This window comes from Gorilla gorilla, chromosome 4 (genome assembly GCF_029281585.2).
Source record: "Gorilla gorilla gorilla isolate KB3781 chromosome 4, NHGRI_mGorGor1-v2.1_pri, whole genome shotgun sequence".
Classification (NCBI taxonomy): Eukaryota; Metazoa; Chordata; class Mammalia; order Primates; family Hominidae; genus Gorilla; species Gorilla gorilla.
In genome coordinates, this window is record NC_073228.2 from 85,352,996 (window position 1) to 85,378,651 (window position 25,656).

At 39.0% G+C, this 25,656-nt stretch overlaps 1 protein-coding gene across 4 annotated transcripts in view; it reads left to right on the forward strand.

Annotated features, from left to right (window-relative positions):
• CKMT2 (creatine kinase, mitochondrial 2) overlaps nucleotides 1-7,134 on the forward strand; it is a 33,758-nt gene extending 26,624 nt beyond the window's left edge. For all 4 annotated transcript variants that reach the window (XM_019027879.3, XM_004058630.4, XM_055386157.2 and 1 more), the window contains 2 exons: nucleotides 4,202-4,327; nucleotides 6,873-7,134. In XM_019027879.3, coding sequence (XP_018883424.2) covers nucleotides 4,202-4,327; nucleotides 6,873-6,992 — 246 coding nt within the window. In that variant the 3' untranslated portion in view covers nucleotides 6,993-7,134. The remainder of the gene's footprint in view (nucleotides 1-4,201; nucleotides 4,328-6,872) is intronic.
• The last annotated feature ends 18,522 nt before the right edge of the window (nucleotides 7,135-25,656 follow it).

Genomic DNA, 25,656 nt, shown 5'->3' on the forward strand with positions numbered 1-25,656 from the left:
GCCAGGATCAGCTCAGATGCGACTGCTTTGTGGAGGGAGAAAACATCACTGCCCATTCCTTAACCCTTACTTTCTCTATCTACAATATAAAAATAAGAAAAAAATTAAGTTTGCCTCAAAAGACATTTGTATTAGTTAGAATAAAAGGTTAAGGGGCTGTAAGAAAAAGATGGTAGCTTCAAGAATAAGGCCTTTACATTTTTCCTCATGTAACAAATCAGGATAGGTAGGCTCTGCTCTCTCTCGTTCTTTCTATCTCCTTTCTCTGTCTCTCCTAGTTCAAGCAGTTCTCAAACTTGAGCATGCAAGAGATCACCTGAAGGACTTGGTAAAACACAAGTTGCTAGGCCCCACCTGCAGAATTCGCATTTCTAACAAGTTTCCAGGTGATGCCGGGGTTGTTGGTCAAGGGACTACACTTGGAGGAAGGCTGTCTTACAGCACTCTTCTTAGAGACCTACAATGAGACTTAGACTCCCACACAATAATAGTGAGAGACTTTAACACCCCATTGTCAATATTAGATCAACAAGACAAAATTAACAAGGATATTCAGGACTTAAACTCGGCTCTGGACCAAGTGGACCTCATACACATCTATAGAACTATCCACCCAAAATCAACAGAATATGTACATTCTTCTCAGCATCACATTGCACTTATTGTAAAATCGACCCCACAATTGGAAGTAAAACACTCCTCAGCAAATGCAAAAGAACGGATATCATAACAGTCTCTCAGACCACAGTGCAATCAAATTAGAACTCAAGATTAAGAAACTCACTCAAACCCACACGAATACATGGAAGTTGAACAACCTGCTCCTGAATGACTACTGGGTAAATAATGAAATAAAGGCGGAAATAAATAAGTTCTTTGAAACCAATGAGAACAAAGACACAATGTACCAGAATCTCTGGGACACAGCTAAAGCAGTGTTTAGAGGGAAATTTATAGCACCAAATGCCCACAGGAGAAAGCAGGAAAGATCTAAAATCGACACCCTAATTAAAAGAGCTAGAGAAGTGAAAGCAAACAAATTCAAAAGCTAGCAGAAGACAAGAAATAACTAAGATCAGAGCAGAACTGAAGGAGATAGAGACACAAAGACACAAAAAACCCTTCAAAAAATCAGTGAATCCAGGAGCTGGTTTTTTGAAAAGATTAACAAAATAGACCACTAGTCAGACTAAAAAGAGAGAAGAATCAAATAGACACAATAAAAAGTGATAAAGGGGCTATCACCACTGATCATACAGAAATACAAACTACCATCAGAGAATACTATAAACACCTCTGTGCAAATATACTAGAAAATCTAGAAGAAATGGATAAATTCCTGGACACATACACCCTCCCAAGACTAAACCAGGAAGAAGTCAAATCTCTGAATAGACCAAAAACAAGTTCTGAAATTAAGGCAGTAATTAATAGCCACCAACCAAAAAAAGTCCAGGACCAGACAGATGCACAGCTGAATTCTACCAGAGGTACAAAGAGGAGCTGGTACCAGTCCTTCTGAAACTATTCCAAACAATAGAAAAAGAGGGACTCCTCCCTAACTCATTGTATGAGGCCAGCATCATCCTGATACCAAAACCTGGCAGAGACACAATAAAAAAAGAAAAATTTCAGGGCAATATCTCTGATGAACACTGATGTGAAAATCCTCAATAAAATACTGGCAAACCGAATCCAGCAGCACATCAAAAAGCTTATCCACCAAAATCAACTCAGCTTCATCTCTGAGATGCAAGGCTGGTTCAACATACACAAATCAATAAACGTAAACCATCACATAAACAGAACCAATGACAAAAACCACATGATTATCTCAATAGATGCAGAAAAGGCCTTTGACAAAATTCAGCAGGCCTTCATGCTAAAAGTTCTCAATAAACTAGGTATTGATGGAACATATCTCAAAATTATAAGAGCTATTTATGACAAACCCACAGCCAATAGGCAAAAGCTGGAAGCATTCCCTTTGAAAACTGCACAAGACAGGGATGCCCTCTCTCACCACTCCTATTCAACATAGTGTTGGAAGTTCTGGCCAGGGCAATCAGGCAAGAGAAAGAAATAAAGGGTATTCAAACAGGAAGAGAGGAAATCAAGTTGTCTCTGTTTGCAGATGACATGATTGTATATTTAGAAAACCCCATCATCTCAGCCCAAAATCTTAAGTTGATAAGCAACTTCATCAAAGTCTCAGGATACAAAATCAATGTGCAAAAATCACAAGCATTCCTATACACCAATAATAGACAAACAGAGCCAAATCATGAATGAACTCCCATTCACAATTGCTTCAAAGAGAATACAATACCTAGGAATACAACTTACAAGGGATGTGAAGGACCTCTTCAAGGAGAACTACAAACCACTACTCAGAAATAAAAGAGGAGACAAACAAATGGAAAAACGTTCCATGCTCATGGATAGGAAGAATCAATTATAGTGAAAATGGCCATACTGCCCAAAGTAATTTATAGATTCAATGCTATCCCCATCAAGCTACCATTGACTTCACAGAATTAGAAAAAACTACTTTAAATTTCATATGGAATCAAAAAGGAGCGCATATAGCCAAGTCAATCCTAAGCAAAAAGAACAAAGCTGGAGGCATCATGCTACCTGACTTCAAACTATACTACAAGGCTACAGTAACTAAAACAGCATGGTACTTGTACCAAAACAGATATATAGACCAATGGAACACAACAGAGGCCCCAGAAATAACACCACACATCTACAACCATCTGATCTTTGAAAAACCTGGCAAAAACTAGAAATGGGGAAAGGATTCCCTGTTTAATAAATGGTGTTGGGAAAACTGGCTAGCCATATGCAGAAAACTGAAACTGGACCCCTTCCTTACACTTTATACAAAAAGTAACTCAAGATGGATTAAAGACTTAAACATAAGACCTAAAAACCATAAAAACCCTAGAAGAAAACCTAGGCAATACCATTCAGGACATAGGCATGGGCAAAGACTTCATGACTAAAACACCAAAAGCAATGGCAACAAAAGCCAGAATTGACAAATGGGATCTTATTAAAGAGCTTCTGCACAGCAAAATAAATTATCAGAGTGAAAAGGCAACCTACAGAATGGGAGAAAATGTTTGCAATCTATCCATCTGACAAAGGGCTAATATCCAGAATCTAAAAGGAACTTAAACAAATTTACAAGAAAAAAACAACCCCATCAAAAAGTGGGCAAAGGATATGAACAGACACTTCTCAAAAGAAGACATTTATGTGGCCAAAAAACATGAAATAAAAGCTCATCATCACTGGTCATTAGATAAATGCAAATTAAAACCACACCGAGATACCATCTCACGGCCAGTTAGAATGGTGATCATTAAAAAGTCAGGAAACAGTTGCTGGAGAAGACGTGGAGAAATAGGAATGCTTTCACACTGTTGGTGGGAGTGTAAATTAGTTCAACCATTATGGAAGACAGTGTGGCAATTCCTCAAGGATCTAGAACCAGAAATACCATTTGACCCAGCCATCCCATTACTGGGTATATACCCAAAGGATTATAAATCATTCTATAAAGACAAATGCACACATGTGTTTATTGAGTCACTGTTCACAATAGCAAAGACTTGGAACCAACCCAAATGCCCATCAATGATAGACTGGATAAAGAAAATGTGGCACACATACACCATGGAATACTATGCAGCCATAAAAAAGGATGAGTTCATGTCCTTTGCAGGGACATGGATGAAGCTGGAAACCATCATTCTCAGCAAACTAACACAAGAACAGAAAACCAAACACTGTATGTTCTCACTCATAAGTGGGAGTTGAACAATGAGAACACATGGACAAAGGGAGGGAAACATCACACACTGGGGCCAGTTGGGGGGTGGGGGTTTGGGGAAGGGATAGCATTAGGAGAAATACCTAAGGTTGATGATGGATTGATGGGTGCAGCAAACCACCATGGCACGTGTATACCTATTTAACAAACCTGCACGTTCTGCACATGTATCCCAGAACGCTTTATTTAATCTATATATTAAATATATATATCTATTATAAATATATATATGTTATATATATATAAAAAGTTAAACTGTTGTTATCTCTCACTATATGTCTTTTGTCAGTAAATGCACCAATGATTATGAATCAATTTTGCCTCTTAGCACATTTAAGTATTATCCCTTTGTCCTAGGACCCACGCTTTTCTAAGATCCTGGAAAACCTAAGACTCCAGAAGCGTGGCACAGGTGGTGTGGACACTGCCGCGGTCGCAGATGTGTACGACATTTCCAACATAGATAGAATTGGTCGATCAGAGGTAACGTCTCTCTCACTTTCCTAACATGAACTAACAAAATCAGCCTAAGAGAGAATAGAGAAAAGCAAACAGCCTAGCCATTTTCACAAAATTCGAGACCTGCTCTTCGCCCACTGAGTCCTGAGTTATGTTAGCTTTTCATTCTGTACCATTATTCTTCCATGGGAAATAACTGCATAAAGGGAAACATAATGTGAGCTGAGAATTTATAGGCAAGTATAGGAATTCACAGTGGGACTGTTGTCACCGACCTGCCATGAGAGCTATTCCAACAATCCTCAGCGAGCAGGAGCTCTGCTATGCTAAAGGACTGCAGTTTTTTTATTACTGTTAAGTCAGAACATCTATGCTATCCCTCTGAGGGTGGCAAAATAGTGGAATTTTCTCTTGGTTCTGAATTTTCTTTGGTGAAGGCTACAAATGATCATCTTCACTTTGGTGTTCTTAGATACTCGATGGTTTCTAAACTTTTATTTCTTAGGCTAAAGATGGCAACTATGTTACGTGCTAGGTTTAGATAAGTTTGTGCTCATAAAATCCTTAGGATTCTGTGATGAATATGTAGGATGAAAAGGATTCATAGACTTTGTGTGGCCTGAAACAATGAATGAGGCAAAAAGATCACATGTAAGGAACATGCAGCTGAATGCTAAGCAAATACTGATCATGGTAAGTTATACCAGCCTATCTGGATGTGGTCCCATTGGACATATTATGCCCATCATCAATTTTAAAGCCTCTTCTCATAACAAAACTCTTAATAATTCAGTGACTGGTTATTAAATCTGTGGATTATGAAAGTTCTCTCTTCTTCCTTACCGGTTTTTGAATATTTCACTGCCTATCAATATCCCTACCAGTAAGTACACTGAGGAAAAGGAAAGGAAGAAACACTCAAAACAATTAGATCAGCCAGTGTGCTATCAGCTCTGGTAAAGTACTTGAGGGACACGCAACTATAATACCACAACTTCTGAAATTTACTGAATAATGTGTGGTGTAGTGAATAAAGAAAATCTGGGAGTCTATCCCTGTTGATTCTAATATTAACTAGATATTTATTACTGGAAAACAATGTAGTTAATGCTTTAAAAATGTTAAGTCTAACTATACTAGGCAGTCACTATAAAAGTGAGGAAAATGCCAAAAAATAATTTAAAAACACCATTTATTTAACCCAACAACCCTGTTTATTTAACCCAACAACCCTGATAACCATTGTGAACATATTCTAAATGGCCCTTCATTCTTTTTAAAAACTACTCAAAAAACTTTAAAAAATTGTTATAATACATGTTTAGTATTATAACCAAATACTGGTTATAATTTTTTTCCAATGCCTTATATCATGAACATTTTCCCACAATATTAAGTATTCTTCACAAACATGATTTTTAATCACAGTAAAGATAATCCATTACCTATTTAATGTTTTCCTGATTTTATGTTTGACCATCTCTCTACATAATTCTAATCACAACTCTGGTTATTTAGTTAGGAAATACTTCTAGGAAAGGAATTCCTGGGTTAAAACCAGGGTTCCCTATTTATAACCAAGTTTTCTACCAGATTTATACCAAGATAGAGTCCTACTGGCAGTGAGTGAGAGACCTATCTCACCATACTCTCACCAACACTGGAAGGGATCAAAAGCATAAATAGAAAATATGTGTTTTAGTTAGTAGTGACTAACATTCTGATTCAACCCTCTCTTGGGGCCTAAGTTTCCTTATGTATATAAAGAGATAGATAGATAGGGAGGCAGCTGGAGTATGTGATGCCTGAGAGCTAACATTCAATGGTCCCTTCCATCCTTGCTGCTCATTCTTTAGTTGTATAATGTATGTCTGGAATTAACTAATTTCTCTCTTAATGTGGGTTTCCTTGGGAGCAGTGCAAGTCATTTGCTTAGGAGGTGATCCCAGGGGAAAAAGAAATTAAGTAGATGTGCTCTGGTTTAAGGAAAACAAATATTTGGAAACCAAAGCTCTATACAGAGTTTTTTAAGAACAGGAATTTTAGAAAGTATATCTTAATTTGTAAAACTCATTTCATTAATAAGCTTGCCCAGCATAGTACAAACATGATTTAGTTGCCAAACATTTGACATTAATTTTTCAGGAAGACACCTACTGTATTAATGATGATATCTGAGCTACATTAGCATATCCAGTGCTCAGATAGATTAGTGGCAGGTCAGAATTCAGATCCAGGCCAAAGAATAACATGAGGGTGTCACTGTAGTCTTACTTCTAGACAAACTGATATTTTATAGCAGACACTGGTAGGAAAAAATGTTTGAGATGCAAACTAATGGTTTTCATATAGTAAAAAAGCTTTCACATACAAAGTAGTATCCCCATCTTAACTATGGAAAGATTGAGAGAAACACTTATATCTCTGCCTTCCATCTCTGAGAAGGAAGGAATTGTTGTGAAGTCCATCTAAGTGGCAAGTTCTCATTTATCACAGTGCTGTTCCTGTTAATCAATGCCCTGCAGATGCTTCTATTCAAATTAATCATTCATCTTCTTCACTGTCAAAGGTTGAGCTTGTTCAGATAGTCATCGATGGAGTCAATTACCTGGTGGATTGTGAAAAGAAGCTGGAGAGAGGCCAAGATATTAAGGTGCCACCCCCTCTGCCTCAGTTTGGCAAAAAGTAAACTTTCCCTTTCCCAATTTATAAATAATCTGTCTGCTGGTACGACAGACATAAATCTCTACTCTGAGAGTTTTTATACACTTGGAAAAACATAAAATTGTAGATCCTGCCTATCTTTACAATAAAACTCTCCTTAATATATCTTTGCTTTGTTTCTCTGATTTTTAAAATAATACTAAGAAGGGCAAACACATCCGATTACAAGTAGACAAGAAGCAAAATATTTTAAGACAAGAAAACTAATATTTGTAAGTTTTGATTTTGCCACAACTTACACACACCTCTAAATAACCCGTTAGCTATCTAGATGTTAGTCAACCCTTTTGGAAATCTCTTATGGACCCCATTGGAAAGTGAGAAATTAATATAATAAGCAATTTTCTGGCAAATGGAGCAAGAGGAGACTTACCTATTGAAAGTGTGGAAATAAAGACTATACAAAGAGAGGCTACTTATTTATTCAGACTTTGCTTTCACAAGGGTGTCAGCTATCATCACTTGCATTTGGCAGAGACATGAGAAATCTTCAAGGTGAAAGAAAGGGGAGGCTTCAGGTATGCTCTGATTGGGGTTGCAGGCATGGGGAAGTTGGAGACAGGCTACCTAGAAGAGGGGTATGCTATGTGATTATTTTGGGAAGCATATTTGGTTTTATCTGATTGGTCCTGAGTTTGAGGCAGGGGCAAAAATTAGGGAAGCCAGCAGTCATTGACCAAGTCCTGACCATCCTTTACTGATTGTTACAGAGGTTAGGGTTTGGTCTCCTAGAATGGTTGCTTTAGAGGTTGTGGGTGAGAGTTCTGTTGTCTAGCCATTGTCTCTGTATACTCAGTCCCTCAAAAACAATTCAAAATTTGATGTCTGAAATACTGAAAATGTTTTTAGCATAATCTGAAAGCAGAATTCTTCCTTCAGCATGCAGATTGTTACCTTGAATCTTGTTATTTTCTGTCTATCCTGTGATGTCTATAGCCTGAAGGAACACAATAGAGTAGGTGGGAGCAATTAATTGTGTAACAAGTTAGGAAACAGCTCCACACAAAAAAGATAAATACTTTTTAATAGAAATGAGATCAAGTTATGCACCCTGTAGTAAGTGAGCACTGCAGGTGCTACAGTTAAACTGGTGCTTTAGTGTATGCATTTGTATTCCCTCCTGCTATATTGAAAAAAAGTATAAGAAGATTACAATTGTGCTGGTGCTAATATGCACTACTCTAACTGGTATATGGTAGAAATTCAGAAAGAGGAAACCATACCAATATAATTTGGAACATCATGCTCAGTATCCCAAATGGGAGAGGGTGAAGGGCTGTTCCTCCAACAAACGCCTGGCAAAAGGGAGGATCACAACCTCAGGCAGTGGTTGATACTCTTGGGTTAGAGAAAGGGTAGAGAAGGCTGGTGTCATGGTAAGCACACCGACTCTACAGCTGCATTGCTGGGGTACAAGTCCCAATTCTCCAATTATATGACATTGAGTTACTTAATCTCTAGGTTCCTCAGTTTCCTCTAGATAAAATGAGAACAATGATTATACCTATTGCATTGGGTTGTTGGGAGGATGAAATTAATTAGTATATGAAAGTTTACTTACCAGTGTTCAATGCACAGTATTATGTAGGCATTTGCTAAATAAATAAATCAGTATTATAATCATATAATGATCCATCTATGAATATGCCTTAACACTATCTTTTAGGGCAAGCCAACAGGACTCATGGTCCCTCTTCTGAAAGACCTTATGAGCTAAGTGGTAAATGGAAGCAAATTCACATTGCTAAATAAGCATTATGCTCATAAGCATAAGTGGGCTGAACAGACTAGACAGATGTATATACCAACATTTCATTTAAGAAAAGCTGAAAAAAAACAAGTATTATCATAAAGTATAGGGCTACTGACATACTAAGTCTTGTAATCTATACCACAAACATCTAAAGCAACAGCAACATCAACAAGAATTAACTAAATATGTAAGGGACAGAGAATTCCAGATAGCATCTCTCTCCTTTTTTGTGCTGCATTTTTATCTAATTTATTTCTCACCCCTATCCATTAGTTTTAATTCATCAATAACCTCAGTGACGTTCGCTTTCAATACTGGCTTGCTCACAGACTGCTAGTACTTCATCTTTAAATTATCTACATTTCAAACTCTTCATTTGTTGGGCTGTTTGACCTCTGGTATATTACCAGGAATGTACTCATGTGACTTTACTCTTTAGAAACAATATTCATAACCAAAGACAGTCATTTAAACCAAGTCTACAATGGATTCCTCAACACTCGATCTGGCACCTCACTTTTCTTCGAAATCCTCCATATTCATCAACTATCTTTTCCTGACAGCTCTTCAACCAATTTTCAGATTATGTAATAGCACTTAAATAGGATACAAGAATATGCTTTCTCCTCAAGCACTGACAAGCATTTGAGTGATCTCATCCTGTTTGCAGAAGTTGTGATAAGCTTTAATTTTGCCACAAGAAACAAGCACATTGGCAATATTACAGTCAAAATAACACCTTTTATAAGATGAGTCCATTGGAAGAGATAAAGGGACTTTTAATTATTAATTAAAATGCTAATTGAATACCATATCTTCCAGCCAAGGGAGTCATATAGCATGCAAATAGTTCCTGTTTACTAAGGTCTAGTTCAATCAGTATTCATCAAACAGTCATATGAACAGAGCACGGTTCTGAGTCATAGGCCTTTTAAAATTTGCTGCATTCCTTACATCAGAGGCAGATGCAATGAGAAAGCTTTGATGGCTGAAAAATCATTCTGGCTCTCTTCCACAGGGGAAGAGAAACAGGGGTGTTCTCCTTGACTTCTGAGCTTCCACAGTAAGTCGGCTTATGGAGACTGAGCTACTCTCCCCTCAGGCCAAACATCATAAAAGAGCATGTCTGAACGTTCTGAAAGAAGCCAAAATAATTTTTTTTTTCCTTGAGACAAAGTCTCACTCTGTCACCCAGGCTGATGAAGTGGCACGATCATGGCTCAAACTCCCAAGCTCAAGCGATCCTCCCACCTCAGCCTCCTGAGTAGCTGTGATGACAGGCGCACACCACCATGCCCAGCTAATTTTTAATTTTTTTGTGGAGACAGGGTCTTACTATGTTGCCCAGGCTGGTCTTGAACTCTTGGACACAAGCAATCCTCCGGCCTTGGCCTCCCAAAGTGCTGGGATAACAGGCATGAGCCACTGTGCCCAGCCCAAAAAGAAGTTATTTTGAGGTCAAAAAATTTGCATGAAATTCAGGCTCAACCACTAACCAGCTACATGACCAAAGGTAAATTATTTAACTCAATAGTCTTGGTTTCATTTGTAAAATGGAGAGAATTCCTGCCTTATAAAGTTTTTATGATGATTAAATAAGGCAGTGACTTACTTTTTTTTTTTTTTTCCTTTTACTGTAACCTATGGGAAGAAATATATTTTACATTAGAACCCAGTATACAAACAGGCAGGCTGCAGGCTCTGGGAGACAGCCAGAAAACTGTGAGTGCCCAAGGTGTGAAAGTGTGAAAGGGGGATCATTTGCCCCCAAACACACATCTTCATTGGGGAACCTGAAGGTCCAGATCACAGGAGAAGAATTTGACCTTGCCTGGGAGCTGAGACAAATTTAGAGAGCTGAGCCAAATACAGGGGTAGGGGAAGCAACAGGAAGAGCCCTGTGGGTAACTTTCCATCCCCAGGGAAGCCATTTCTGACTCTGTCTCTCAGGTATCCTTGGGGAGGGCTGCCAGTGAAATTGGGGAAAGACCACAAGGAGAAGGAAATTTCCAGCTGAACTTTGTAACAATTTCCACCAAACACAAAGTCTCCTGGACAGAACCTGGGGAGGGGACAAACAGGGAGTGCAGATACAAGCACAGAAGCTGTGGCAGGCAGGGAGGCATGAAATCTGAAAGCCCTGCTTGCTTCCTCAGTCGGGAGGCATGGAGCCTGCAGCAAGTTCTCAGCCCCACTCACCCGCTGCCTGGAAATAAACAGCACAGCTGGGGATGGGGCAACCGGGCCTCTCGGGTTGCATGGGAGCTGGTAACGCCTGTAACTGCCAGCTTTCCCCCACTTCCCTGGCAACATGCACGACAAAGCAAAGGCAGCCATAATCCTCCTGGAAACATAACTTCATTGGCCTGAGAACCACACCCCCGTACCCCACAGCAGCTGCAGCAACCCCCACCCAAGGAAAGTCTGAGCTCAGACACACCTAACCCTGCCCCCACCTGATGGTCTTTCTCTATCTGCCCTGGTAGCCAAACACAAAGGACATAATCTCTTGGGAGCTTCATGGGCCCGCCCACTGCCTGGTTCTCCCTATACTACTGCAGCTGATGCTCTCTTGAAAGTGCCACCTCCTGGCTAGAGGCCAATCAACACAAAACTAGCACACTAAACAAAAATACAACCAAGGACCCTCACAGAGTCCATTTCACCCCCTGCTACCTCCACCAGAGCAGGTGCTGGTATCCATGGCTGAGAGATCTGAAGACAGATCACATCACAGGACTCTTTGCAGACACTCCCCAGTACCAGGCTAGAGCCTATTAGCTCTGCTGGGTGGCTAGATCCGGAAGAGAAATAACAGTCACTGCAGTTTGCCTCTCAGGAAGCCACATCCCTAAGGGAAGAGGGAGAGCACCACATCAAGGGAGCACCCTGTGGGACAAAAGAATCTGAATAGCAGCCTTCAGCCCCAAATCTTCCCTCTGACATAGTCTACACAAATGAGAAGGAACCAGAAAAACAATCCTGGTAATATGATAAAAAAAGGTTCTTAATACTCCCAAAAGATCACACTAGCTCACCAGCAATGAATCCAAACCAAAAAGAAATCTCTGAATTGCCAGAAAAATAATTCAGAAGGTCGATTATTAAGCTACTCAAGGAGACACCAGAGAAAGGTGAATACCAACTTAAAGAAATTTTTTAAATGTTACAGGATATGGATGAGAAAATCTCCAGAGAAGTACCATAAATAAAAAACAATCAACTTCTGGAAATGAAGGATGCACTTAGAGAAATACAAAATACAATGGAAAGTCTCAGCAATAGAATCAAACAAATAGAAGAAAGAACTTCAGAGCTCAAAGACAAGGCTTTTGAATTAACCCAATCCAACACAGACAAAGAAAAGAAAATTTTAAAAAATGAACAAAGCCTCCAAGAAGTTTGGGATTATGTTAAACAACCAAACCTAAGAATACTTGGTATTCCTGAGGAAGAAGAGAAATCTAAAAGTTTAGAAAACACATTTGAGGAAATAATCAAGGAAAAACTTCCCCTGCCTTGCTAGAGATCTAGATGCCCAAATACAAGAAGCTCAAAGAACACCTGGGAAATTCATTTTAGAAAGATCATTGCCTAGGCACAGAGTCATCAGGTTACCTAAGTCAAGATGAAGGAAGAAATCTTAAGAGCTGTGAGGCAAAAGCATCAGGTAACCTATAAGGGAAAACCTATCAGAGTAGCAGCAAGGGATTGGGGTCCTATCTTTAGCCTCCTTAAACAAAACAATTATCAGCCAAGAATTTTGTATAAGCTTCCTAAATGAAAGACACAGTCTTTTTCAAACAAACAAATGCTGAGATAATTTGCCACTACCAACCCACCACTACAAGAACTGTTAAAAGGAGCTCTAAATCTTGAAGCAAATCCTTGAAATATATCAAAATAGAACCTCCTTAAAGCATAAATTTCACAGGACCTATAAAACAAGATTGCAATGAAAAAAAAAAAAAAAACCCAGGTATTCAGGCAACAAATACCACGATGAATAGAATAGTACCTCACATCTCAATACTAACTTTGAATGTAAACGGCCTAAATCCTCCACTTAAAAGATACAGAATGGCAGAATTGTTATGAATTCACCAACCAAGTATCCACTGTCTTCAAGAGATTCACCTAACACATAAGAACTCACATAAACTTAAGGTAAAGGAGTGGGAAAAACATATTCCACGCAAACACCAAAAGCAAGCAGGAGTAGCTATTCTTATATCAGACAAAACAAATTTTAAAGCTACAGCAGTTAAAAAAGACAAAGAGGGACATTATATAATGATAAAAGGACCTGTCCAATAGGAAAATATCACAATTCTAAACATATTTGCACCTAACACTGGAGCTCCCAAATTTATAAAACAATTACTGCTAGACCTAAGAAATAAGATAGACAGCAACATAATAATAGTGGGAGACTTCAATACTCCACAGACAGCATTAGACATGTCATCAAGATAGAAAGTCAACAAAGAAACAATGTACTTAAGCTATAAACTACAACAAATGGACTTAACAGATATTTACAGAACATTCTACCCAACAAATATAGAATATACATTCTATTCATCAGCACATGGGATATTCTCCAAGACAGACCATACGATAGGCCACAAAACAAGTCTCAATAAATTTAAGAAAATCGAAATTATGTCAAGTACTCTGTCAGACCATAGTGGAATAAAAGTAGAAATCAACTCCAAAAGAAACCCTCAAAACGATGCAAATACATGGAAATTAAACAATCTGATCCTGGAATGATTCTTGGATCAACAATGAAATCTGAAATCAAGATGAAAATTGATAAAATCTTTGAACTGAATAATAGTGACACAATCCATCAAAACCTCTGGGATACAGCAAAGGCAGTGCTAAGAGAAAATTCATACCATTAAATGTCTACATCGAAAAGTCTGAAAGAGCACAAATGGACAATCTCAGGTCACACCTCAAGGAACTAGAGAAACAAGAACAAACCCAAACCCAGGAGAAGAAAAGAAATAACAAAGATCGACTAGGCACAGTGGCTCACACATGTAGTCCCAGCACTGTGGGAGGCTGAGGCGGGTGGATCACGAGGTCAGGAGTTCGAGACCAGCCTGGACAACATGGTTAAACTCCAGCTCTACTAAAAATACAAAACAAACAAACAAACAAAAAACAAAACTAGCCGGGCGTGGTGGCAGGCACCTGTAATCCCAGCTACTCGAGAGGCTGAGGCAGGAGAATCGCTTGAACTTGGGAGGCGGAGGTTGCAGTGAGCCAAGATCACGCCATTGCACTCCAGCCCAGGGGACAGTGCAAGGCTCCATCTCAAAGAAAAAAAGAAAAAGAAAAAAAGAAATAACAAAGGTCAGAGCAGAAGTAAATGATACTGAAACAAACAAAAATACATAAAATAAATGAAACAAAAAGCTGTTTCTTTGAAAAAATAAATAAAATTGATAGACCACTAGCAAGACTAACCAAGAAAAGGGGAGAAGATCCAAATAAGCTCCATTAGAAACAAAACAGGAGATATTACAACCAATACCACAGAAATACAAAAGATCATTCAAGGCTACTAGAACACATTTATGTGCGTAAACTAGAAAACCTAGAGGAGATGGATAAGTTCCTGGAAATATACAACCCTCCTAGATTAAACCAGGAAGAAACACAAACTCTGAACAGACCAACAAAACCAGGACCAGATGGACTCACAGCTGAATTCTATCAGATATTCAAAGAAGGATTGGTACCAATCCTATTGACACTATTCCAAAAGATAGAGAAAGAGAGAATCCTCTGTAAATCTTTCTGTGAAACCAGTATCACCCTAATACCAAATCCAGGAAAGGACATAACAAAAAAAGAAAACTACAGATCAATTTCCCTGAGGAACACAGATGCAAAAATCCTCAGCAAAATACTAGCTAACCAAATCCAACAGTATATCAAAAAGATAATCCACCATATCAAGTGGGTTTCATACCAAGGATGCAGGGATGGTTTAACATCCACAAGTCAATAAATGTGATACACCACATAAACGGAATTAAAAACAAAAATCACATGATCATCTCAATAGATGCAGAAAAAGCATTTGACAAAATCCAGCATCCTTCTATGATGAAAGCCCTCAGCAAAATTGGCACAGAAGGGACACACCTTAAGGTAATAAAAGCCATCTACTACAAACCCACAACCAGTATTATACTGAACTGGGAAATGTTGAAAGCATTCCCCCTGGAACAAGACAAGAATGTCCACTTTCACCACTTCTAGTCAACACAGTACTGAAAGTCCTAGCCAGAGCAATCAGACAAGAGAAAAAATAAAGGGCATCCAAATTGGCAAAGAAGAAGTCACACTGTCGCTGTTTGCTAATGATAAGATCATACACCTAGAAAACCCTAAAGAATCCTCCAAAAAGCTCTGGAACTAAAAAATGAATTCAGCGAAGTTTCAGGATACAAAATTAATGTAACAAATCAGTAGCACTGCTATACCGCAACAGTGACCAAACTGACAATCAATCAAGAACTCAACTACTTTCACAATAGCTACACACATACACACACACACCTCAAAACAAAAACCACTGTGTAATATACCTAACCAAGGAGGTAAAAGACCTCTACAAGGAAAACTACAAAACACTACTGAAAAAAATCATAGATGACACACACAAATGGAAACACATCCCATGCTCATGGATGTATAGAATCAACATTGTGAAAATGACCATACGGCCAAAAGCAGTCTACAAATTCAATGCAATTCCCATCAAAATACCACCATCATTCTTCACAGAACTAGAAAAAACAAACTTAAAATACATATGGAACCAAAAAGGAGCCCAAATAGCTAAAGCAAGACTAAGCAAAAAGAACAAATCTGGAGACATCACATTACCTGACTTCAAACTATACTATAAGGCCATAGTCACCAAAACAGCATGGTACTGGTATCCTCATCTCTCACCTTATACAAAAATCCACTGAAGGTGGATCAAAGACTTAAATCTAAGACCTGAAACCATAAAAATTCTAGAAGATAACACTGGAAAAAACCCTCCTAGACACTGGCTTAGGCAACTACTTTATGACCAAGAACCCAAAAGCAAATGCAATAAAAACAAAGATAAATAGATGGAACTTAAACTAAAAAGCTTCTGCACAGCAAAAGAAACAATCAGCAGAGTAAACAGACCTCCCACACTATGGATTGTGGGAGAAAATCTTCACAATCTATAAATCTGACAAAGGACTAATATCCAAAATCTACAAGGAACTCAAATCATGAAGAAAAAAAAAAACAAACAATCCCATCAAAAAGTGGGCTAAGGACAGGAATGGACAATTCTCAAAAGAAGATATACAAATGACCAACAAACATATGAAAACATGCTCAAAATCACTAATGATCAGTGAACTGCAAATCAAAACCACAATGCAACACCACCTTACTCGTGCAAGAATGGCCATAATCAAAAAATAATAGATGTTGGTGTAGATGTGGTGAAAAGAGAACACTTTTACACTGCTGGTGGGAATGTACACTAGTACAACCACTATGGAAAGCAGTGTGGAGATTCCATAAAGAACTACAAGTAGATCTACCATTTGATCCAGGAATCCCACTACAATCCCCCTATTGGGCATCTACCCAGAGGAAAATAAAACATCATACAAACAAGATACTTGCACATGCATGTTTATAGCAGCACAATTCACAACTGCAAAAATATGGAACCAGCTCAAATGCCCATCAATCAACCAGTGGATAAAGATATACCTTGGAATACTACTCAGTCATAAAAAGGAACAAAATAATGGCATTTGCAGCAACCTGGATGGAACTGAAGACTATTATTCTAAGTGAAGTAATTTAGGAATGGAAAATCAAACATTGTCACTCATAAGTGGGAGCTAAGCTATGAGGACACAAAGGCACAAGAATGATACAGTGGACTTTGGGGACTGGGAGTAAAGGGTGGGAGGGGGGTGAGGGATAAAAGACTATATATTTGGTACAGTGTACACTATTCGCATGATGGGTGCACCAAAATCTCAGTAATCACCACTAAAGAACTTATCCATGTTAACCAAACACCACCTGTTCCCCCAAAAACCTACTGAAATAATAATTAAGAAGAACAGAAACAAAGCAAATTACAACAAGGAAAAAGAGTAAACAGGCAAACACACGGATCATCCAGACATTAATAAGTCAATAAGAAGATTTTAAGAACAACTTTATGCCTATACATTTGACAATTTAGATGAAATGAGAAAATTCCTTGAAAAACCATCTGACAAAAACTGAAAGATATGATTTGGATTCGAAGAATTTACCCTATTACTTAAAAAACAAAAAACTTCTCCCAAAGAAAACTCTAGTGATCTCTTTCAGTGAAATATTCGAAACATTTAAGAAATAACACACTTAGACAAACCCTTCTAGAGAACAGAAAAAAAAAGTTATACTTACCAACATATGATGATTTTTTTTTTCTTTTTCTTTTTTCTTTTTTTTTTTTTGAGATGAGTTCTCGCTCTGTCACCCAGGCTGGACTGCAGTGGCACAATCTTGGCTCACTGCAACCGCCACCTCCCAGGTTCAAGCAATTCTCATGCCTCAGCCTTCCAAGTAGCTGGGATTACAGATGCGCACTACCATGCCCAGCTAATTTTTGTATTTTTTACTAGAGACAGGGTTTCGTCATGTTGGCCAGGCTGGTCTCAAACTCCTGGTCTCAGGTGATCTGCCTGCCTCAGCCTCCCCAAGTGCTGAGATTACAGGCATGTGCCACTGCACCTGGCCTTGCCATTTATTTTTCTTTTTTTAGACAGGTTCTCTGTTACCCAGGCTAAAGTGCAGTAGCAGGATCATAGCTCACTGCAGCCTCAAAACTCCTAGGCTCAAGTGATCCTCCTGTCTTGGCCTCCCAAAGTGCTGGGATTACAGGCTTTAGACACTATGCCCAGCCCCAATTTATAACTTTGATAAACAAGCCTGACAAGTGTATTACAAGGAATAAAAATGGCAGTACAGACTCCAACATAAATGTAAATGCAACAATTAGAAAAAAAAAAGGCGGGAGGAGCCAAGATGGCCGAATAGGAACAGCTCCGGTCTACAGCTCCCAGTGTGAGCGATGCAGAAGACAGGTGATTTCTGCATTTCCAACTGAGCTTTGAAGAGAGTAGCGGTTCTCCCGGCACGCAGCTTGAGATCTGAGAACGGGCAGACCACCTCCTCAAGTGGGCCCCTGACCCCCAAGGAGCCTAACTGGGAGGCACCCCCCAGTAGGGGCGGACTGACACCTCACATGGCCGGGTACTCCTCTGAGACAAAACTTCCAGAGGAACGATCAGGCAGCAGCATCTGCGGTTCAACAATATCCACTGTTCTGCAGCCACCGCTGCTGATACCCAGGCAAACAGGGTCTGGAATGGACCTCTAGCAAACTCCAGCAGACCTGCAGCTGAGGGTCCTGTCTGTTAGAAGGAAAACTAACAAACAGAAAGGACATCCACACCAAAAACCCATCTGTACGTCACCATCATCAAAGACCAAAGGTAGATAAAACCACAAAGATGGGAAAAAAACAGAGCAGAAAAACTGGAAACTCTAAAAATCAGAGCGCCTCTCCTCCTCCAAAGGAATGCAGCTCCTCACCAGCAACGGAACGAAGGTGGACGGAGAATGACTTTAATGACTTGAGAGAAGAAGGCTTCAGACGATCAAACTACTCCGAGCTACAGGAGGAAATTCGAACCAATGGCAAAGAAGTTAAAAGCTTTGAAAAAAAAATTAGACGAATGGATAACTAGAATAACCAATGCAGAGAAGTCCTTAAAGGACCTGATGGAGCTGAAGACCAAGGCACGAGAGCTATGTGACAAATGCAGAAGCCTCAGCAGCCGATGCCATCAACTGGAAGAAAGGGTATCAGTAATGGAAGACAAAATGAATGAAATGAAGCGAGAAGAGAAGTTTAGAGAAAAAAAAAATAAAAAGAACCGAACAAAGCCTCCAAGAAACACGGGACTATGTGAAAAGACCAAATCTACGTCTGATTGGTGTACCTGAAAGTGACGGGGAGAATGGAACCAAGTTGGAAAACACTCTGCAGGATATTATCCATCAATGATAGACTGGATTAAGAAAATGTGGCATATATACACCATGGAATACTATGCAGCCATAAAAAATGGTAAGTTCATGTCCTTTGTAGGGACATGGATGAAACTGGAAACCATCGTTCTCAGCAAACTATCGCAAGGACAAAAAACCAAACACCGCATGTTCTCACTCATAGGTGGGAATTGAACAATGAGAACACATGGACACAGAAAGGGGAACATCACACACCGGGGACTGTTGTGGGGTGGCGGGAGGGGGGAGGGATAGCATTAGGAGATATACCTAACGCTAAATGACGAGTTAATGGGTGCAGCACACCAACATGGCACATGTATACATATGTAACAAACCTGCACGTTGTGCACATGTACCCTAAAATTTAAAGTATAATAAGAAAATTAAAAAAAAACCAGTACACACATATATGAATATCCAAGTGAATGTATGTAAAATCCAAATAAAGATTTCGTGTAACAAAAGTTACCCTTACACTCTGAGATGCACTCTGATACTTTATTCTATACTGTCTTTAACTCTTCCAGTTTTAAAAAATTCTGATTGTAATACATTAAATGGATTTCACAAGACATTAAGGGGATAAAATTCAATTTCAAAAACAGACTTAATTACCTGGCTCAATAATCATTAAATTCCCTCCTTCATTCTTTTTATTCTTCATTCAACTCTAAATACTTTGTTCCATTTTCTTCTCCATGTTTTTTGATGAAGTTTATGGTTATGCAAATAGTTGTTTTTCTATATGTAATGTGTCATTTTTCTGACGGCTTATAAGATTTTCAGCAGTTAATGTGCCTAGGTGATTTTCTACATATTTATACTTGAGTTTCACTGGGCTTCTTATGTTGATTTATATCTTTTACAAACTTTGGAAAGTTTTTGGCTATCATTTCTTCAAATGCTTTTTTCGGCCTCATTCACTATCTCTTCTTTTTTAGGACTCATAATTAGACATATACTGGACCTACTGCTATTGTTCCACAGTACTCTGAGTGTCCATTTTTAAAATAATTTCCCCCCTTTTCTGTTCAATCATTTCCTTTTCTTCAGAATGAATAATTTCTGTTGTTCTATCTTTAAGTTTCTAAATTCTTACCTCTCTATTCTACCTGTTCTCTCTATTCTGCTACTGAGCTCAACCAGTGATCTTTTATCATCACAGATATTGTAACTTTTACTTCTCAAATTTTCTTTTTTTTTTTTTTTTTTACATATTCTATTTCTCTGCTGAGATATTCTATCTTTTCATTCATTGTAAACATCTTTGCCTTTATTCATTGAGCACAGTTAGAATAGCTGGTATAAAGTCCTTGTGTTATATCTTTTGGTCACCTTGTTCATCTCTGGGTAAACCTCTGTTGGCTGTCTTTTTCTTGTCATATTTTCCTAGTTCATTCTCTGTCAAGTAATTTTGGATTGTATCCTGGACATTGAGAAAGTTATATTTAGTATAACCTGAGTTCTACTGTATTGCTTTAAAAATGACTGAGGTATTTGTTTTAGCAGGCAATTACCTTGATTAGACTCAAACTGTGGTCTCACCTGCAATGACTGCAAGTTCAATATACAGTTAAGTTACTTAAGCCTCAGTGGTTGTTTTGAAGCTGCTTCATTCACGTGTAGTTCAGGGGTCAAGTAAAGATTTCAGCAGAGTTCATCCAGAGAACCTGGACCTCCACTTCTCTGGGTCTCTCCTCTAGAATATCCACTTCTGGTGGCTATGCTTATTCCAGGCTCCATTTCCTGGTTTACTAGGCCAGAAAAGAGCTTGGTTCTCTACTGGAATCTTAGCCACTCCATGCTGTACAGTATCTATGGCACATGCAGGCTAATGTTGCAAAATATGAAATGTACTTTGTGCAATCTCAACCTCTAAGATTTGAATACTCTCCAAAAGCTACCTGCTTTTTTCCAATCTCCAGAGTTCTTGTATAATTTTAAAAATTTAATCAGAGTTTATAGTTCTTATCTGTAGGAGAGTGAGCCTATTGGGAGCATACTGCACCATAGAAGTAGACCTTTTTCTCCTTCCAAGACTTTTAAAGAAAACTGATTCTATTTTAATAGGAAAGGGGAGGGAAAAATTAATCTTCTGACAAAACACTTTAAAGTCATCAATAAATTAATTCCAAATGAAGGAAGAATACAATTCTTTTCATTGGGATAAGTGCAATAAATTACAATATCTGTGGAAAGCCAACTATATCCACAATTACATCAAATATAGTTGGCTGGGCACAATGGCACATGCTTGTAATCCCAGCACTTTGGGAGACCGAGGTGGGCAGATTGCTTGAGGTCCGGAGTTTGAGACCAGCCTGGTCAACATGGTCAAACCCCATCTGTACCAAAAATACAAAAATTAGCTGGGCATGGTGGTGCATGCCTGTAATTCCAGCTACTCAGGAGGCTGAGGCATGAGAATTCCTTGAACCTGGGAGGCAGAGATTGCAGTAAGCCAAGATTGTGCCACTGCACTCCAGCCTGGGCAACAGGGCGAGACTCCATCTCAAAAAAAAAAAAAAAAAAAAGACAAACTATAGCTATGGGCAAAATCTGACTCATCATAGCCACACATTCATATACATATTGTCTGTGGCTGCTTTTGTACTACAATGGCAGATCTGAGTAATTGCAACAAAGACCATATCGTCCACAAAACTCAAAATATGTAGTATGTGGCTCTTTACAGAAAAAAAAAAAAAAAATTGTATCAATCCCTGGTCCAAACACTCCATTTAAAAGGCAGAGACCATTAGGGTGGGGAAAAAAATTTTAAAAACCAATGATATCCTGTCTACAGGAAACTCACTTTAAATATAAAGACACAAAAAGTAAAAGGATGAAAAAAGACATACCATGAAAATACCAATCAAAAGAAAGAGTGTTCTATTTTATTACTAAAGTATACTCCAAAAAAAAGCATAAAGGGGGGCATTTCATAATTATGCACATGTCAAATTCACCAAGACTTAAACATTCTAAATATGTGCTCATCTAATAACAAGTTTCAAAATATATGATGCCAAAACTAACAGAACTGCAAGAGGAAATAGACAAATATGCAATATTTCTCTTTTAGAATTCCATAGAACAAGTAGACAAAGTATCAAGAAAAATCCAGGAGACTTAAACAAGAATATCAGCTGTGTTTGGGGCTGCCAAGAAGCAGGTACCAAGACAGGATTTAACACGAAAGTGATTTCTGTGGGAAAGGATAAGAAGAGGTAGATACTTTCAAATCAGTATGCTAGACTGAGAGGGAAGGCGGCAAGAAGGGGTAGGAAAAGTCCTAGACCAAGAAAGGTTCAACTAGGCCAATGGATTCAGCCGTCTTCACACCTGCTGTAAGAGTTTTGCATCTCCTAAGGCAAGAACGGACTTTACTCAGTTATGAGCTGAACGTAGACTACAGGAAGCCTGGCCTCAGCGTCAACACAATGGTTCATCCAGAGGGGCAGTAACTGAGGTTATTTGTCAGTTATGGTCCCTGCAAGAGGGAATTTCAGTTATATATTTTCATGGCCACCACATTCCACTGTGCATCATACAAATTTACTTCAGGGGAAAGCTCTTCCATGACTTCCATGGGTCTCACATCCTAAGGAACATCTTAGAAGAGGGAGGTTAGTGGTATGAACTAAAGCCCCATTGCTGCTACTCATCTTCAACCTCCTCCATTATCTATTCTAAATTTCCCTCACTTTCATCTATCACCTTGATAGACTTTGGTGGCTTACTTCATTGTGTAAACCAAACATTCAGCCCTGAGCCTGCAATTACATGCTGTCAGGCCAGGGTTGTATCACATCTCTGTCGAGTTACAACAGGACAAATTAACAGTAAGCACCAGGAGGCAGCCAAGTGTCTTATTCCCTACTGCTCCCTGCTCTATGTAAAAGCAGCCTTTTTTTTTTGGTTTTTTGTTTTGTTTTGTTTTTGAGACAAGGTCTCACTCTGTTGCCCACGCTGGAATGTAATGGCACAATCATAGCTCAATCTCCTGGGCTCAATCTCCTGGGCTCAAGCCTCAATCTCCTGGGCTCAAGCAATCCTCCCACCTCAGCCACCTGAGTGGCTGGGACTCCAGGTATGTGCCACCATGCTTGGCTACTTTTTAACTTTTTTTTTTTGATAGAGATGAAGTCTCACTACATTGCCTAGGCTGGTCTTAAACTCTGACCTTAAGTGATCCTCCCGCCTCAGCCTCCCAAAATGCTAGGTTTATAGGCATAAGCCACCACACCTGGCCCGCTCTACCTTTCTGCTCCCAAAATTGACTCCCCCTTTCACAACAGCAACTCCTCTTCTCACCTGTAGTTCCAAGACAAAAAACATTTCTTTATTCCTTTTGATTGTCAAAAACTATTTCATACCAACTTTTTGAAATTTAAAATTGAATCAAGCATAATTTTTAAGTGCAAATCAAGGATATATAGCTGTTACTCAATTTTAATGGGGAAAAACTTTGTTATGATAGAATATCTAATGTATTTGATAGTCATTCATTTCTCATCTATGCAGGGAACTATCCAGGAGCTTAAAATTTTATTGGGAGACAGAATACATGAGGGGGCCTCAAAACCCTCAAAAAAAAAGTTAAGGTCAGTTAATAAGATTTCCATCTAAAAATTAAACTAGAAAAATCTGCACATAGTGGAGATTAGCCATCTGTAAAATGAAACCAAAGAACCATCCAGGAGGCAAGATTGCAATGGGAAGATTCAGAAAAGGATGCTGAACCAACTTCATTTTACCCTTTCTATAAAAAACTTTTTTTTTTTTTTAACAGAGAAGGCAAATGGTTATCATGGAACCTAAAAAAGGGGAATTAAGAGATCATAACTGGGCCAGGAGTGGTGGCTCATGCCTGTAATCCCAGCACTTTGGGAGGCCGAGGCAGGTGGATCACCTGAGGTCAGGAGTTTGAGATCAGCATGGCCAACATGGTGAAACCTCATCTCTACTAAAAATACAAGAAATTATCCGGGTGTGGTGGCAGATGCTTGTAATCCCAGCTACTTGGGAGGCTGAGGCATGAGAATCGCTTGAACCCAGGAGGCAGAGGTTGCAGTGAGCCGAGATCGCACCACTGCACTATAGCCTGGACAACAAGAGTGAAACTTCATCTAAAAAAAAAAAAAAAGAGCGAGATCGTAACTGATGAATAAACCTTCAGCATCATCAGAGAAAGCTCTATTTACCCTAGGGGTTAGACTGTTTGACCGTGTTCAACCAATCACTTATCTGAGTGCTGTGAAAACACCCACACCAGAAATGAAGGATTAAAGAGGTGTACCATAATTAATCATGTATTCATTCTGCAAACATAATCTATATCTGAAAATGAGTAAACCTAGTTTGAGGTATGTAATTATGAAACTGTAAAAGAAGGATTTAAGAAGAGTTTTTTAATAGCTTCATGAAACTTAAGAGTTACAGTGGAAATCCAATGAACTGATATTATCATTTACTTTTTACTATATACATCAGATTCCTTATTCTCCAAAAGTGTATTAGACTCATAAGCTGTATCTATTTTCAACCTGAATGCCAAATTTTGGCATCGTCACAAAATCTTTGTTTGCATAAAACTTATTTTTGGCATAAAAGCAACTATGAAAATAGAAAACTCTTTTAAATAATGTAGATGAGGCCAAAAAGGAAGACACTGGGCTCTTGTATTGTAAAAACTGTACTGCTGAAGACATGTGCAAACATGCATGAAACAGATGTAAATATAGACACAATTTGTGAACACTGCAGACAGGGCCTGAATTACTTGGAACTCATCAGGACTGATGAGGCACTAACTGCATTCAGGTGCACTTCAATCAGAACTAGATTATACCATTAAAATTAACGAGCCATAAGAAGACTTTAATGAATAAAAGAGGACTGGTATTAAAATCTTTTACACATTTTACTCATTTGGCAACAATGTGGTTAACATTGCAGTCACATCTCTTTGTGGTAGACAGGCAAAAAATTTAATTATTCAAGTTTTTTTTTTTTTTAAGATGGAGTCTTGCTCTGTCGCCCAGGCTGGAATGCAGTGGCACGATCTCAGCTCACTGCAACCTCTGCCTCCCATGTTCAAGCAGTTCTCTTGCCTCAGCCTCCCGAGTAGCTGGGATTACAGGGGCCTGCCACCACGCCTGGCTAATTTTTGTATTTTTGGTAGAGACGGGGTTTCACCATGTTGGCCAGGCTGGTCTCAAACTCCTAACCTCAAGTGATCCGCCCACCTCAGCCTCCCAAACTGCTGGGATTACAAGCGTGAGCCACCGCGCCCAGCCTTAAGATGTTTTTTAAGTGACACACTCTCTGGCACATCGCTTCGATATTCACTTAAATGGCCTATTGGAGGCCGAGGAGGGCGGATCACGAGGTCAGGAGATTGCGACCATCCTGGCTAACACGGTGAAACCCCGTCTCTACAAAAAAAATACAAAAAAAATTAGCTGGGCGTGGTGGTGGGCGCCCGTAGTCCCAGCTACTCTGGAGGCTGAGGCAGGGGAATGGCGTGAACCCAGGAGGCGGAGCTTGCAGTGAGCAGAGATCGAGCCACTGCTTTCCAGCCTGGGCAACTAAGGGAGACTCTGTCTCAAAAAAAAAAAAAAAAAGAGATCAACTTATCTGTATCTGTCTTTTGCCATCCTGTTATTTTTTAAAATAGAAACAAAACATCTTTCTCTGATCCCAAATT